General features: G+C 39.2%; 1 protein-coding gene across 14 annotated transcripts in view; it reads right to left on the bottom strand.

Moving 5' to 3' along the window:
• The window catches only part of LOC135482699 (tropomyosin-like), a 45,522-nt gene that overhangs the window by 10,536 nt on the left and 20,330 nt on the right, over nt 1–14,656 (bottom strand). For 5 of the 14 annotated variants that reach the window (XM_064762975.1, XM_064762967.1, XM_064762965.1 and 2 more), the window contains 4 exons: nt 12,047–12,164; nt 6,370–6,440; nt 2,480–2,555; nt 640–702 (listed from right to left, as the gene is read on the bottom strand). In XM_064762975.1, coding sequence (XP_064619045.1) covers nt 640–702; nt 2,480–2,555; nt 6,370–6,440; nt 12,047–12,164 — 328 coding nt within the window. Of the gene's footprint in view, nt 1–509; nt 573–639; nt 703–2,479; nt 2,556–3,141; nt 3,218–5,391; nt 5,463–6,369; nt 6,441–10,721; nt 10,840–12,046; nt 12,165–12,506; nt 12,625–14,656 lie in introns of all 14 variants that reach the window. The other 9 variants (XM_064762976.1, XM_064762966.1, XM_064762972.1 and 6 more) reach the window with 7 other exon arrangements.

A 14,656-nucleotide genomic window follows, 5' to 3' on the forward strand; every position in this document is an offset into this window, starting at 1 on the left:
CAACATGTAAGATTCATTCATCATTTTCTTTTTGCTTTTTATCCACTTAGTTCATATCAAAATATCACTTTTCCAATCTGTGTGTTACCAAGGGTAGGTACTGTGGAATTGATACAAGTGTGATTTTCACTAAGGAATATTCAACATCAAGGGAGATCCAGACCTGTGTATGTAATGTGGAAGAAGGTGAATGGACACCCATCACCAGCTGCTATATGCCACTTTCCTCAAGCAGAAAACTAGGACTTCCAGTACTGGCCAACCAGACGACATCTATCATACTTACTGGCAAAGAAAGCATGGCCAGGATTGGTTGAAGGGCTCTGATGTGTCAATAAAGGTGGAAGTTCTACAATTCTGCTTGAGGAAAATGGTGAATTTGCTAAAAGCACTGGGACTCTTTCCTTGAGAAATCCAGGGTTATGAAAGCACTAGGAAAGTTAGCTATCGTGTATTAAAACATGGGACGGACACTCCATGTTCTATAAGGCTAGGCAAAAAAAACTTACTTCTGCTATGCACAGTTTATTCTTTTCAATCTCAGCTTCGTAGTGATCCTCATTTTCTGCATACTTGTAGAAAAAAATAAGAATGGAATGAATATCGGATAAACGAGCAGAGAATGGAAAATGGACTTACATCCTTCAGCCTCTCGGTAAGGTCACGGATCGTTTCCTCATAGGTCTCTTCCCTTTGTGATGCCTGAAGTCAGTGAACAGAATCACGGTTTGATCATGTTTATAACGACGGTCAATTGCCACACTGACATGCTTTTAGTTCACGCGATGTTCCAAGAGATGAATCAGTTACGCATGGAAGTACAACTCAACTAGCTTGAAATCATTCTTTGAACAAGAGCTATTTAATCCAGCAAACCAAAACTCATGCTATTGTAACCATGAAGGTCCCCTTATATCTTTCATGCTCTTTATTATATTTACCCAAAGGTTTTGAGTTGTTAGTTTACCAATGAAATGACATACAATCCCCTCCCCCCAACTTCAGATGAACAACATGCGCCTTTTGCACAAACTTACGTACCCCCCCCCCCCCATACGTACCCCCCCCCCACACCCTCCTCACCAATACACAATGGTAGCAACTAACAACTAGTTTGTAAAAATTTGAAGCAGAAAGGACAATGCTCTCTAATGGTTTTCTGTTTAATTAAAGTAAATATGACCACAGCTGACTTTCATTTTTGCATGCAGTGAGGCAACAATTTCCAATACTTCTTCTTATTATCCCCCCCCCCCCCGAACGATTGATTTCATATTCATGCAAGGCAACTAGGGGAAGAGAGAACAGAGAATGAGGCTGTAAACGGCATTCTGCTAAAAAGAACTTTAAGTTAGTTGTGTTTGTAAGAAACAGCACCGGGAACGAGTCTGAAACAATTTTGGTTCAAATTTAAATTATCAAATTCATTGAGAAAAATCCAGTGCACAAACTTGATACACATAGCCAAGTGTTTATCATGAGGTTTGCTTTAAATCGCAACAGAACAGTGAACAGATTGAGCATGTTGAGCAGATATCAGACATGAAAACCTGGTGCCGTTTCTTTTGACAGGTTCCTGCAAGGCAAAATTAGTCATGTGGACCACTGACTCAAATAAAGAGGACGATTCACATGGTAAAGACCTTCCCATCTGATTTATATTCATGTAGGAGGACGTAACTTACAAGAATCTGAGCAATGACATGCTTAGGGTTTGTAATATTATTCGTCTAAGTTCAACAATTAACACATCTGTTTTTGTAAGTCCTTGACTTTCAGGAAGCCAGTCAGTACAATTTCTCTACATCACAACCATCAGCAACCAGACGTTCAGCGAAAACTGACCAAACTTAAGTCTCATAAGTTACATTTAGATGTTTTAAGTGGATTACGCAACTTCTAAACCACCACACACACTTTTTCATACTTATACAAACTGCTAGTATTCATTCAGTCAATTAAATTCAAACAATTCATACGTCACATAATATGCAGTTGATATAATTGCTCAAGGCATTCTTAATACCAGTTCTGATAGTGTTACTCAAAGTCAATTAAAATTGTTTTCCACGTTGTACCTATATAGTGCCACTAATTGGTAATATTGCATGATAGGTAATGATTTGCTGTAACAAAGATATTATTTCTCAAGGTCAAATGAGTGAAGTGTAATGTTCCATTTTCCTCAATTAGTTTCATACCAGTCAATAAACAACATCGTAGGTCAAGATGGCTGAAATTCCAGTCAAGTACCGTTAACTCACGTTTGGGCCAAAGGAAACCTGTCTGCCAGTGCCGTCTGGTGCCTTTCAATAATGAACACATCAGAATAAAACAGAATTGAGATTCTGATAAATTGATTGGAACATTACTAAACTCTCCATTCAGTTGACCCAAGGTGTCAAGCGGTCCACAAAAATCGAGCACACAATGAAAAGAACATGTTGATCACACCATGCGAGGTCCGGTAACCGTTTACCTCAGCTTCACTGATTTCCAAGGATTTGAGGTTATTACCAACAACCCGCAGTTCCTCTTCTAGCTCAGTTACTTTGCTGAAATATAAGTGGGAAAGATGAGGATAATGCCAAATCGCATAGTGTTCCCCCATTTTGTATGGTGTTGGTTTGGGTGATACACGTTGTCCTGTGTCATCTCATGCTTGGAGCTGAAACACAATTTTCATTAACACCAAAGTTCAGCATATATACCACATCAGAATAAAGCTTCTGATAATGAAATATTTTGTTGGGCAGTGGAATCCATAAATGGACTTTAACTTTTTGGTGAATAATCAGCGGACATATAGAAACCAGACTATATCTAATAAGAGTTTCAAATATTGCAACTTATGTTCACAAAATTTCCAGTCAATCGTGCATGTAGGAATTCCACTGTACCAGGCACATAAGGGAAGGGTATAGCATGCATTTTTCGCAAAAGGCAGCATGTTGTGATCATTAAGGTATAGAGAAAGTCCCCTGTAAAGCAGTCCTGCTGGTGACTGGTGATGAAGATTCACTGTTGCTTGAAATAAGTCAAAGATGGGGTCAGCATCAACGTTTTTCAGGTTTATACCAATGATCGCTTCATGCATCATTTTGCCAAAAACAGAACCGTTTCGTTAGTCTGATAGCTTACCTTGTCAATTGCAATTTGAAATGACTTAATACTGGATGAAAATGACTCGAGCTGGCAGTCAGATTCATGTAGCTTTCTGCAAAGTTAATCAGAATGGAACTATGTAAACAAGCAAGGTCATGCAGTAACACACAATTCAAGGCTCCTGAACAAAAACGGTGGAAAATAGGCAAATTTTGAAACGTTATCATCAAATGATGATGAGTCAATGGTCTATGCTAAACTTTCTTCTCGTTTTCAAGAATATTTTCAGATCCATTAGCAAAATCCACCGTTCTTTGTTCAGTAAATCAAAACAAACTAAATCAAAGGGGAGGGGGATATGAATTTGCAAGGTTGTGGAATGTTGTTAAAGAATAGCTGTACTGGCGCACATTGGTGCAAAATCTTGGGTTCTATTTGAAGAACAATCACCACTTCTTAGATAGAGATACAGGAAGTTTTACAGAGGAGTGATAATAAAGGGATAGTAAGATCATCGAATTATGACTATGGACCAAGAGTTATAGGTTATACTAAAGAATAGGAGGGGATGGAGTAGGGGGTGGTGGGGACGTTATTGATATTTTTATAGGAGGAAAGACAGTGATACACTGATGCAGAAGTGGGGTGCCGGAGCTGCATAATTGTTTGCCCTGTCTAACAGACACAAGCAACTTCCATTTCCTGCATTTACACTCTAGTTTCGCACCAGTCTGTCACTAGTTTCGGATAGTCATATGATATCTGAAGGTTTAGAGTGTCCGACAATGATCCATATTCAGTTCGCCAAAATGTTTAAAGAAAGAAATAAGGATAACACTCTCACTCCTAGACTAGTGCAAAACACAAAACAGTATAGATCATTCTCACCAGACTTGCATGCAGCTGGCTGACATATGTAGATTCAACAATCTTTCTACTTTTTTCGTGCAGTGAGCTGCTGCCAATGACCAAGTCATCCTGGACAACCCATTCCCCAACTGGCCGAGGACCTTGCCTTAATCTTGTGTATTCAAACCAGGCCTTCTTTCTAACTTACAAAGCAACCTGTCCTGGAGAGTGACTGGCAGACGACAATTTGCTGGAAGACTCCAACAACACAGTGTTTCCAACATTACTGCAAAATTCTCCTTTGGCAGATCAGGCCAGCTCGGCAAGTTGGACAGTCAGCCTGATTCTCGGCAAGCTGAGGAATTGACTCTCCAGGATGCCAGTGCACAAGATGTTATCAGCCTCGTGAAAATGACCTATAATTGTACTTGTCTACTTCTATCCACACTTCATGCAGGCTTTTTTCATCCAAAGGTGTCCCAGACAGATAAAAGCAAAAAGTATGCAGTTGCACATCTGTTTCATAACACCCATGACAGGCTACTTTTCACTGTCCGATATTGTAGATATGATTAGTGCAAGTAACCACACTTGGGTTTGCATGCAGAATGTGCCCGACACCATCAAAATTCGTACTACATGCAACAGGATTTAAGTTCATTGATTCTTCAACAGAATGAATCACACCTTTGCCGATACTATTCACAACTCTCTCAAGAAAATACTTTGGCTTTGTACCACTGAGTTCAACTTGCTGAGTGCATACCAGATACCTCTTTGTAAAGGACAAGCTCAAGATAATGAATGTTTTAAAATGACTTCAGTGGCTGGCCTTGCATGCAATACCAAGTGGCCAAATACCAGGGACTGCCAAGGTCATCCCACAGACATTTTAGCTGTTCATTGACTGCAATCTTTAGGAGCAAGTCCAAAACAAAGAATCCAAAATGTTAGAATGTTAGAATGGTACAATGTTGCATGTTTTTTATCTTTGATTATCAAGTCCACGACAGACACCGACACCAAGACTGATATACACTGTCCAATACTCCTTTGAGAAATTTGAATCAGCACCACGGTGAGGTTCTAACAAATATTTTCAGACTTTTCAGACTCTGGTTACACATGCGCATGAATAACCTTGGTTACTTTTTGGCTGCCCTGGTTACCTATCAATACGCGTGCGTAATCAGACAAAAAATCTAGAAATTTGGTTCGAACTTCTGACTGTAGTGTTGATTGAAAGTCTTCAAAGAGTATGATATCAAACAGTCAACCTCACACCCAGACGTGTCTTAGATCCAGCTGGCTTCATGCGATCACCACGCAGACGAGTGCCTGGACGTGAGGTCAACCCACATGATATCACGGACAATCTATAAGCGATACAACATGGAGAGACATCTGTTGGTGAAGGAATGAGTGAAATGTAAGTACTTCTCCCGATCGTCACACTGGTCCTCTTTTGTGGCTAAGTTCATTTCCAGGGAAACATTTTTACGTGCAACCTGAAATGGAGAACATTTACGACGGTGTAGCGACGATATTTCAAAAACTAAAATTGACAAAAGCTTTGACCTTAAACGTAGAATCTTATAGTCAGCTTTAGTAGAAATCTATTAAACTTGATGCGACTTGACAACAGTGAGGACTGCAAAGTCGCTTGTTGCAAAATATGAATATAAATTTGTGTTCATACTTGAGGGTTTTTATATTACGATTTTTTCACGTCCTTTTGTGTTTAAACACAGTTAAGAAAATCCCAGCCAACCTCCTTCTAAGAAATGGGCAGAAACCCTAACCCTGTTAAACACTGACTATTAGATTCAAGGTTCTTGGTCAAGAGCTAAAACATACCATGCAGTTCTTGTTAAACCATGAGAGACGCAAGCATAGTTTTATCAGGTATCTCTGCCAAACTAAAATGCCTCTCTCATGGTCCAATCCGGTGAACAGCATGCCCTGACAAGAAAATGCTCCCAGAATCTGATATCGCATGTCATCATTCAATGGAAGAAATGCAGGCACAAGACGGCAAAACTGATATCAGATTCTGAGAGAATTATAAAATTGTCACGCTTTTCTGAATGGTCTCCTCCTTCAGATAAAGGCAATGGCATGATACAGAATGTTCTATGAAATATATATTTGAAAAGCTGGTCCCAACAGATTACACGTGACACTAGGTTTTTAGCATCATCAGTTGACTTATTTTCGAACTCATTCCAAGTGGTCAATTGACTTTTAAAAGGGAAGTCATCATCTAAAAGAATACACGCACTTCATCTATCTGACGAAAAATGACAACCCTGTGTAAATGTTGACACACACTATTCTGCAGTCCATTGCCGTATTGCCAAAAGACGAGACCATCAGAACTGCAACCCTTTCTTTAACTATCTCACTAATACTTACGCTTCAGCAGCCTCCAGACGAGCCTCAGCACGCTCCAAGTCAACCTCTGTGATGGCAAGCTTTCTAGCAGCCTGGCGAGAATATTATAGATATTATTCCACAAATGTTCATCAAATATTGAAATATTCAAATAGACAAGAAATTGCATAAAATACAAGTATACAGCAACTAGGACGCAACACCTGAGACTAGCCATTGCATCAAACCCGCCTTTTTCAACACAACTGAAAAGTGCAATTTCCAGGTTCTTACAAAATATCCTCTTTTCCTTCTCATGACTGAGATAGATTAAGTTCATTTGGTATGTACATTGTAAGGGGGCAGAGCATTTGAGAGAATTGTTTGCCCATTTTGCACACACCTGTGGGGCTCATCTGTAAAGCATGCATATAGGGGGAGGGGGTCATGGAAAATCTTAAATTTGTGTGTACATACTAAATAAACTGCCCCACATTAATGCACAATCGATGGCTTGACTACACTGTCTGAGGTGTTGCATCCTTGCAGCTAACTCTGAACACCTGTGGAATACAGACCAAATCCAAGCACATGCCAAACTGAGACTTGAGAAATCCCAAGCCGGATAGCTATGTAGGTTTATCGATAACACTGAAGGGTTGCAGTTAGTAAAATTTTAGTAAGACTATGGAGGGCATGAAAATGGCATTGGGAGACATATTCTGGAGGAATCTGGATAGAATACAGCAGAGATAGGCCCAGAATTAGCTGGGTGAGTCACGGAGAAACAAGCAGACGTATCTCACTAGCACATTTTCACACCCGTTAATGTCCACTGATGAACTTGACCTATCATAGAAATACTTCAGAAAACTAGAGGAACAAAATTCGCTTTCCCAATTGAAACCATTCCTGCATTTCGAGACAATGCATATACCTATTTCAAAATGTACACCCACGTCTGTATTTAAAGACTTTGCATACGTCTTAAAATTTACGTCTGTATTTTGAGGCATTGCATATATTTTGAAATGTACACTGAAGTATTTCATAATGACAGATAGAGAATATTTGTCAATAAGCAAAAGAAACTCTACAAAACAGTTTTTTCACTGACATAGCCACTTCATAAAAATTCCAGAAAATTCTTCATTGGCATTCTAAAACACTTTTCAACAATTGTGTGACATTCAGAACATCGTACTTCCAAGTCAAGCCTATTAAACTATCCACATTTTTAACCTGATTATAAAATTCCCAACTGATTTTCTGGAATCCTTTCATTAGCGGTCAGTGAAGCAATAAATAGGGAATGCCGTTAAGGTATAGCAGGAGTATTTCAGCGATCTGAAACAAGAAAGTATCATTAGCAATGCTGTTAGTCACTGGAACATGCCTGTTGAGAGGGGACCCGATGAGGTACTGATGCAAATCAAATGACCTTGTTCAAGTGATATGTGATTACATTACACCTACATGTAATGATATGGCAACGCAATTTTGAATTGCCTTTGGCAAGCTTAGAACTGAGCTATGCAATTTTCACACTTAGTATCATTAAAGCCCAACCGCAGAACAATTTGAAGAGTAATAAATATCATTAGGAAAATTGCCGGTAATGCGGCACAATTCACAAGTTTTTAGCCTATCATTTTGTTCCAGAAAAGGTTATGATTTTACACTCTATTAGACATATCCTTTTTTCTATTACAGAATACCGAGCTTTCCTTATTTCATGATCACCCATTGTTGGTACCTACTTTGTCAGAATATCTGGGGGGCAATACTCGGTCGGTGACGCAACTGGACACAACTGCCTGTCTGCTCACAAGGTGGACAAAATTATCTCGCTATTCTCTATACAAACTGTTTGCATTAAGTAATTCCCGACAAAAGAATTAGAGAATCATCCATTTAACTAAAAGGGAAGAAGCTCAGAAAAGTGTTCAAACGCCATGATGAAGCCCTTCAAACCCAGTTTACTCGAGTCAATGAGTCGGCGCAAGAAACCAGGCTTGGACTGGACATACCAGAAATGTCATAATATTGACAATAGCTTGGTATGTCTGGATTGTTGGCTATGCTATAATCAAATCAATTAACCCTCCTTTGAGGGGACACCCCAATAAATTTAGAATGTAGATACAATCCTATGTAAACATGTTTAAGTTCCGAAGAGTCAAGCGCAGTCTGCCAGACTAGGCAAATTTGGTGCAGACCACTGACTCCAGGGTAACATTTTGTCCAGCAAATTCCTTCCATTTCTGGCATCAGTAAACAATTAAAGGGGTGGGGCACCACATGAAATGAACAAATGGACCTTGTAGACGTTTCCACTTGATATGGGATTGTTTCCATTCATCATTTTGGGGACAAAAATGAACCAAGGATGTGAAGTTCAACTGATATCACTGGTTTGAGGAAAGAACTAACCATGCACAGAACTGGATTAGTAACTATATAACACTGCTTTATCAAACTGTCTAAAGACAATTGATCAACCAAAGCTGATTAATAGATCTGAAACCATTAAACAAGCAGGGATGCACCACAAGTGTTCAGATGATCAAAACTATACAGATTCAAAGCACGATATTTAACAGGCCTAAATTCATTAATGCTAAATTTTAATCGAGGAAAAACAGGGATGATGGTTTATCTTCCATTCCAAAATCATGGATGCTGTTCATAAGCAGCAATGTTGAGACATGTTGGTATTTCATTTTTTTTCAGCAGTATCATTGACACTTTATTTATACTTAAGTACAAAATGCAGCTGTTCAGCCTCTCACTTTAATCTATAAACCAAGTATGGATTTCTGTACTTGATATAACTTATATGGACATGGAGCAACTTTCGTTATTAGACCAACTCAAAATGGCCATGTTTCAGACTCCAGACGGCCTTCAGACCGCAGAATTTTCACTTTATTTAACAGACTACAACCATTCAAGTAAAGGCCTATACCTGAAACAATGAAACTTTGACAATATAAGATGACACTCAGAATAGCATGCAACTCACGCGACTCATGCTGTTGGTTCGTCACTCCAAAATAATTTCTGGCCAGCAGAAATTGCGCCGACAGGGCTGAACACAGTCCTCACCCCAGCTGCACCCCTCAGTTTGAAGAGATCAATTTTCCCCAGAGGCAGAGACGAAATAAAGGAATCTCAATCCAGATCGCTGAGAGTTTAATTCAAGATCAAGCAGACTGAGAAATTATGATGTTCCGTGCTTAAAGCATCATGAACAATATACACTACACGTATGTCCTTCAACAAGCCCGCATCCCCGAACAAATTACCAATTCGTAAACACATATATAAACCCTGTGCACGTACAATTCCAGAGCAATTTGAAAGTTATGACAACTCATCTATTCAGACGACCATCAAGTTGCCCCAGTACATCTCCATTACATGAGGCAGCTACAGGCTGCTCTACAAGTACATGTACCAGCAATAATGGATGAGCTTTGCTTGCTTGTCTGATCTATATTTTCTATAATATTGATATTCGATGTCATTTGTGATGTCATCGTTATTGTTATTATTGAGACAAAGGTAAAATTTTCTCATGCAGTTTATACTGAACAAACAGATGACTTCCAGGTACAAATGAGATAGATAATAGGATTCTCGAGTATGAAAGGATGGATAATACATCACAAGTATGAGAGAAAAGATGAAATGAAAGATAGCTTTTTGACAATGAGTTGTGGGAAGAAAGAGGATTAAGTTGACTATAAAGAGTACAGTAATGGGAAATTTGATGAAATTTATAGTTTCTCCTTGATTTGGGTTGTAAAAGGTTGAGTAGCTTTAACAGTGAAAAGAAACAAGACAAAATTAAAAGTGGTCTTTTAAAAGGGGACACGATATACGTTTAGGGTCAATTTTGAGTCATGGATTAAAGGTACATGTATGGCATAGCAGTCTGACAATCAGAGACATGTGGTTTTAGGTCTATATCAAGTTGAAAACGGGTAATAAAGGTTTACCAATAGGCCATGTGGCAGACAAAGGTAACACAAATAAGGTTGAGGTTCACCAAAGCCCATATTGGGTGTCTAATACAAGTTCTAGGTTGAAATGAGAAGTTCGGGATCATTTGGTTAGAACTAATGATTGAACATGTAGTAGTTTTGTGGTTCAAATATAGTGCAGGAGGGGCACGTTTGTCTTCTCAAGACCACAAACACTTGAAAATTAGACTAGTAGGACAGGGAAGATTCCATCGACATAAAAATGGCACAGACAAAGGTATTACAAAGAGTTTAATCTGAGGTGCATCTCAATCATTGAGGACCAACAAAATCGTATGGCTTTGGTTTGGGTGATAACGTCAGAAAATAGACGGGGTTGCATGTTTGGGCCATGCCATATATCACCTCTTCGTATTTGCGATCTCCCTCAGTTGCCAAGGTGGTCGTCTCTTTCAAGTGTGCCTCTAGCGAATCGATAGTTTCATCACTTGTATTACAGCGCTGATCAAGAACCTTTCTCATTCTGCGTAAATGAACATAGAAGAATTGGACATTTTAAAAGAGGTTTGAATTCATATTTGCGCCTGTCATCGGACTTTTCCTCTGCTGGCAAAGTGAAGTCATGGCTGATTAAGTACGTGGACAATTTTCGAAAACATGTCAATTTGAGATATATTTCTCCGCAAATACCACTGCTTTTGTATGAATATCCTCTTCAAGTAGTAAGCTATCTTCCCAACATTCCTGTGTAGAGATATTATCAAAAATTAGTACGTTAAGTTCTATTGTGTTCCAAAAGTTATCTAGGTTGGGACTTGAAAATTCCATGTAAAGTTCCAAATCAAACTGATATTCACAAAACTAGGTCAGCATGAAAGGCAGTGTTCTGGTAAACGACACTCTGTAAGTCCATACTATGTAACCCACATAAAAATGAATATAGCACCATTTGTAGTTTTCAGTTGATATCTTTTTATGAAAGGATTAGATGTTTCAATCATTGCTTTCATGAATAAAGAAAAAGAATCCATCCAAGTACATGATACTAAGTGCCAGGGACTAACACAAATTCAATGAAATTACTTGTATTCTTTCAAACCAAAGTCAGTCAAAAGTCCACTTCATATCGTCAACATACTTAAATCTTTAAAGGTGAGTGATCACATTTGAAGTTCAAGCTTGGCGTGGGTAAGAATTTAAAAGACATTTTCAGAAGTTGTGCACAAAATATTTTGCCATTCTTTGATCAGCCATAACCTTTATGCCGACTCAAATAGATAATGTTTTGGCCCGTGATGATCTTGTCTCAGTTGGAAGTGATGAAATGGAAATAGAATAAAGTTTATGGGAAGAAGAGTATTATATCGAGAATGTGAAGAAAGGAAGTGATAAGTTTGAATGGAGTGCAGTTTCATGTTAGAACGAATGTTCATTTCCGAGTTATTTTTTTCCATCGAGGGACTTGATAATGTAAGTGGCGATCAATGAGAAAATGACCAGAAGTTTATGAAGAATGGTTAGATTAGATGCAGTCAGCAGAACTGGCCAATTCAAGATCAACGAAATTGGAAAATCCAATTCCTTGACCTGAGATCAAACGGGCCATACTCAAAAATGGATTGTAGTTGATCCGCTTTTGATATTCTCTAATCGTTTATTCTACAGCTACACTGCAACACACTCAATCGCGTGCGCATGCAAAACAGTGCGCTATGCACAACTGACGTCACCTCGTCAAATTTCCTATCAGCATCTGTAGCCAAAAACGTGGACTCTTTTACTTGTTCTTCTAGCACGCTCATTCTCTCCTCATCGGCAAATGTGCGGGCCTCTAGCACTTTGCTGATTCTGTACACAGGGAAGGCACATAAGAAACATTAATGACAATGCCACAATAAGGTTTTTTTAAGAAAGAAAATCGAATCATAGTCAAGGGTCTCATGGTCCCTTGCGTCTCTCGTAGCTCACTCCATCTTACAGGCAGTTGCTGAAACCTAAAAGAAAGAGGGGTTTTTTAATCCGCTGTTGCACCGATCTGCGAAAGAGTTAAAATCAACTTCCTCCTCATCCTGCATGGTTCCAGAGGGCCTTGCTCATCATCTGCCTGAAAGTAACCGAAAGTGAATCATTAGACCATATTATTTTCCCCAGGGTCTGCCCTGTTATTGTATTAAACCTGCATGCACCTACCTCTTCGTATTTTACTTCCCATTCTGATGCTTGTTGGTGGTAGGATTTGGCCAGTTTCTCTAGTTCACAGTTCCTCTCATAGTCCAAGTTGCTCTTGTTTTCTAGCACTTTGCGAGCTCTGTATGGGGAGAAAAGGCAAAGAAAGGATCACACACCATGCAATATGAATAAGATGCAAGGTGATACCTACCATTTTCAATGTAGGCATTCACTAGGTCTTGCCAGGCACACCCAGGTCTCTCTGGTGCAGATGTCGACGACCATAGTCAAGACATAATGTGGAATCTAGGAAATTAAAACAAGATCCCTCCACCAACTTCTTACAACTTCATTTTTTGCCAAACTACCCTGTGCTATTTCGCTATATGCAAGTGATGACAGAGGAATCTGAATTCTGCCTTGTTTTACAATTTCTGTCATCGTCATGTCCGAGTTTTGGTATTTCAAAATTGACACAACACTGAGGGTTCAACTTAAATTCTAAAATGTCTCCTGAGCAGTGAGTAGTATGTATCATAGTGAGGAGGGTTTTGATTGATTAACCCACTGCACTCAAAATAATAGGCTAATGGATTTCCCCTTGAAATAACAATTGGGGATATCAAGGTTATTTAGAATGAATTAGCCAGTACTTCTCAGTTCAAGAGATCACATTAGATTTTATTCAAAAGATAATTTCCCATCCCTCAATCTGACTACAACTCAAGCGACCCTAATAATATGTTGTACTCCACCAGTCACAGTTCACCGATGATGTGGCCAACACAAATACACCACTTGGGGCGATTCTCTCCGATATTTTTGCTCATTTTGTTCAACAAACACAGAATTCCTCCAACACCACATTGGCAAATCACCACACACGTATAATAGGCTTATTTTGTGAAACAACATTACTATTCAAATTCATTCAAAAACTTTTCTCAGGATCAACAACTTTACACCCCAACACCCAAGTTGTGTATGGCCTACAGGTCACAGGCCTGTGTGCATACCCCATATCTATAGGCCTTACTCTAATAGGAAATGTCATATTGGGCTAATTCTAAACCCGTCTCGACATGTCGCTTCCAAAAGTAAATCACTTCCAACACCCAATATACTGGACACATTTTTTATCCCCTGACCCGTGCAAGTTAGCAAGGCAAGTTGGTCATGTCATGTGTAAACTCCTAAATTAAGCATTATTTCCGAAGGATATCACAAGCTGACACGCCTTTCCGACTTCCATGTCCGATGGTCATGTCATGTGTAAACTCCTAAATTAAGCATTAGTTCCGAAGGATATTACAAGACTCAGACTTCCATGTCAGAAGTGGGCACCAAATCCAGCCATGAAAACGAATTCAAGGACTGGACACATTTTTTCCCAGCAGCATTTCTAACTTATCAATCATGTACAAATCTAATTAGATATCTGATCTACTTGCTGTGTGATAAGGCCATGTTCAGATTACCATGTTCCCTACTCAATTCTGGACCACAACTGACCTTTTTCGCCAGGAATGCATGTGGCTATCTAGACTTAGGGTTAACAGCAAAGAACTTCAGTTAAATGCAAGAGGAGAACAGCCATGTTCTGGAGAACTTGATACATTCCTAGTCCAGCCCATAGATATCAATTTATCACCGGCTGTCATGTATCGTTATATCTAACCATCAATGGATGCTTTCACCATTTTATCTCCACATGAGTATGTACTTCAATGCATTGCAATTGTATGCAGGAAAATGTTCGATGTATGGAATAGATGTACACAGCATGTACGCGTCTGGAATCGAACAATGGGCTGCATGGGCTGGGTATAGCGCTAATGGCCACCACGTGAAACTGAATAGATTTTCATTGCCAGCACGCATGAATCCAGGATTCTTGTATAGAGACTTGCACATTCTCTTTCATACGCCCATCCGGATGGGATGGCATTAATAAATGTTGACACACACTCCTGGATGGTTTCTCATGAGACACATATATTTAGTGAGAGTAAACTCTTACATTTTTTTAGATCACACTGTCATGGAAACACGATGCGATTTATTTAAGTTATGTTTTTTGCCAAATGTTTCAGTCACTGGTCATAGTATAGTACTTAACCCTTATTAAGGAATCACATAGGCAGGGATAAGGACAGGCTTGGCTGCCACGA

The sequence above is a fragment of the Lineus longissimus genome, chromosome 2 (genome assembly GCF_910592395.1).
Source record: "Lineus longissimus chromosome 2, tnLinLong1.2, whole genome shotgun sequence".
In the NCBI taxonomy this organism is placed as follows: domain Eukaryota; kingdom Metazoa; phylum Nemertea; class Pilidiophora; order Heteronemertea; family Lineidae; genus Lineus; species Lineus longissimus.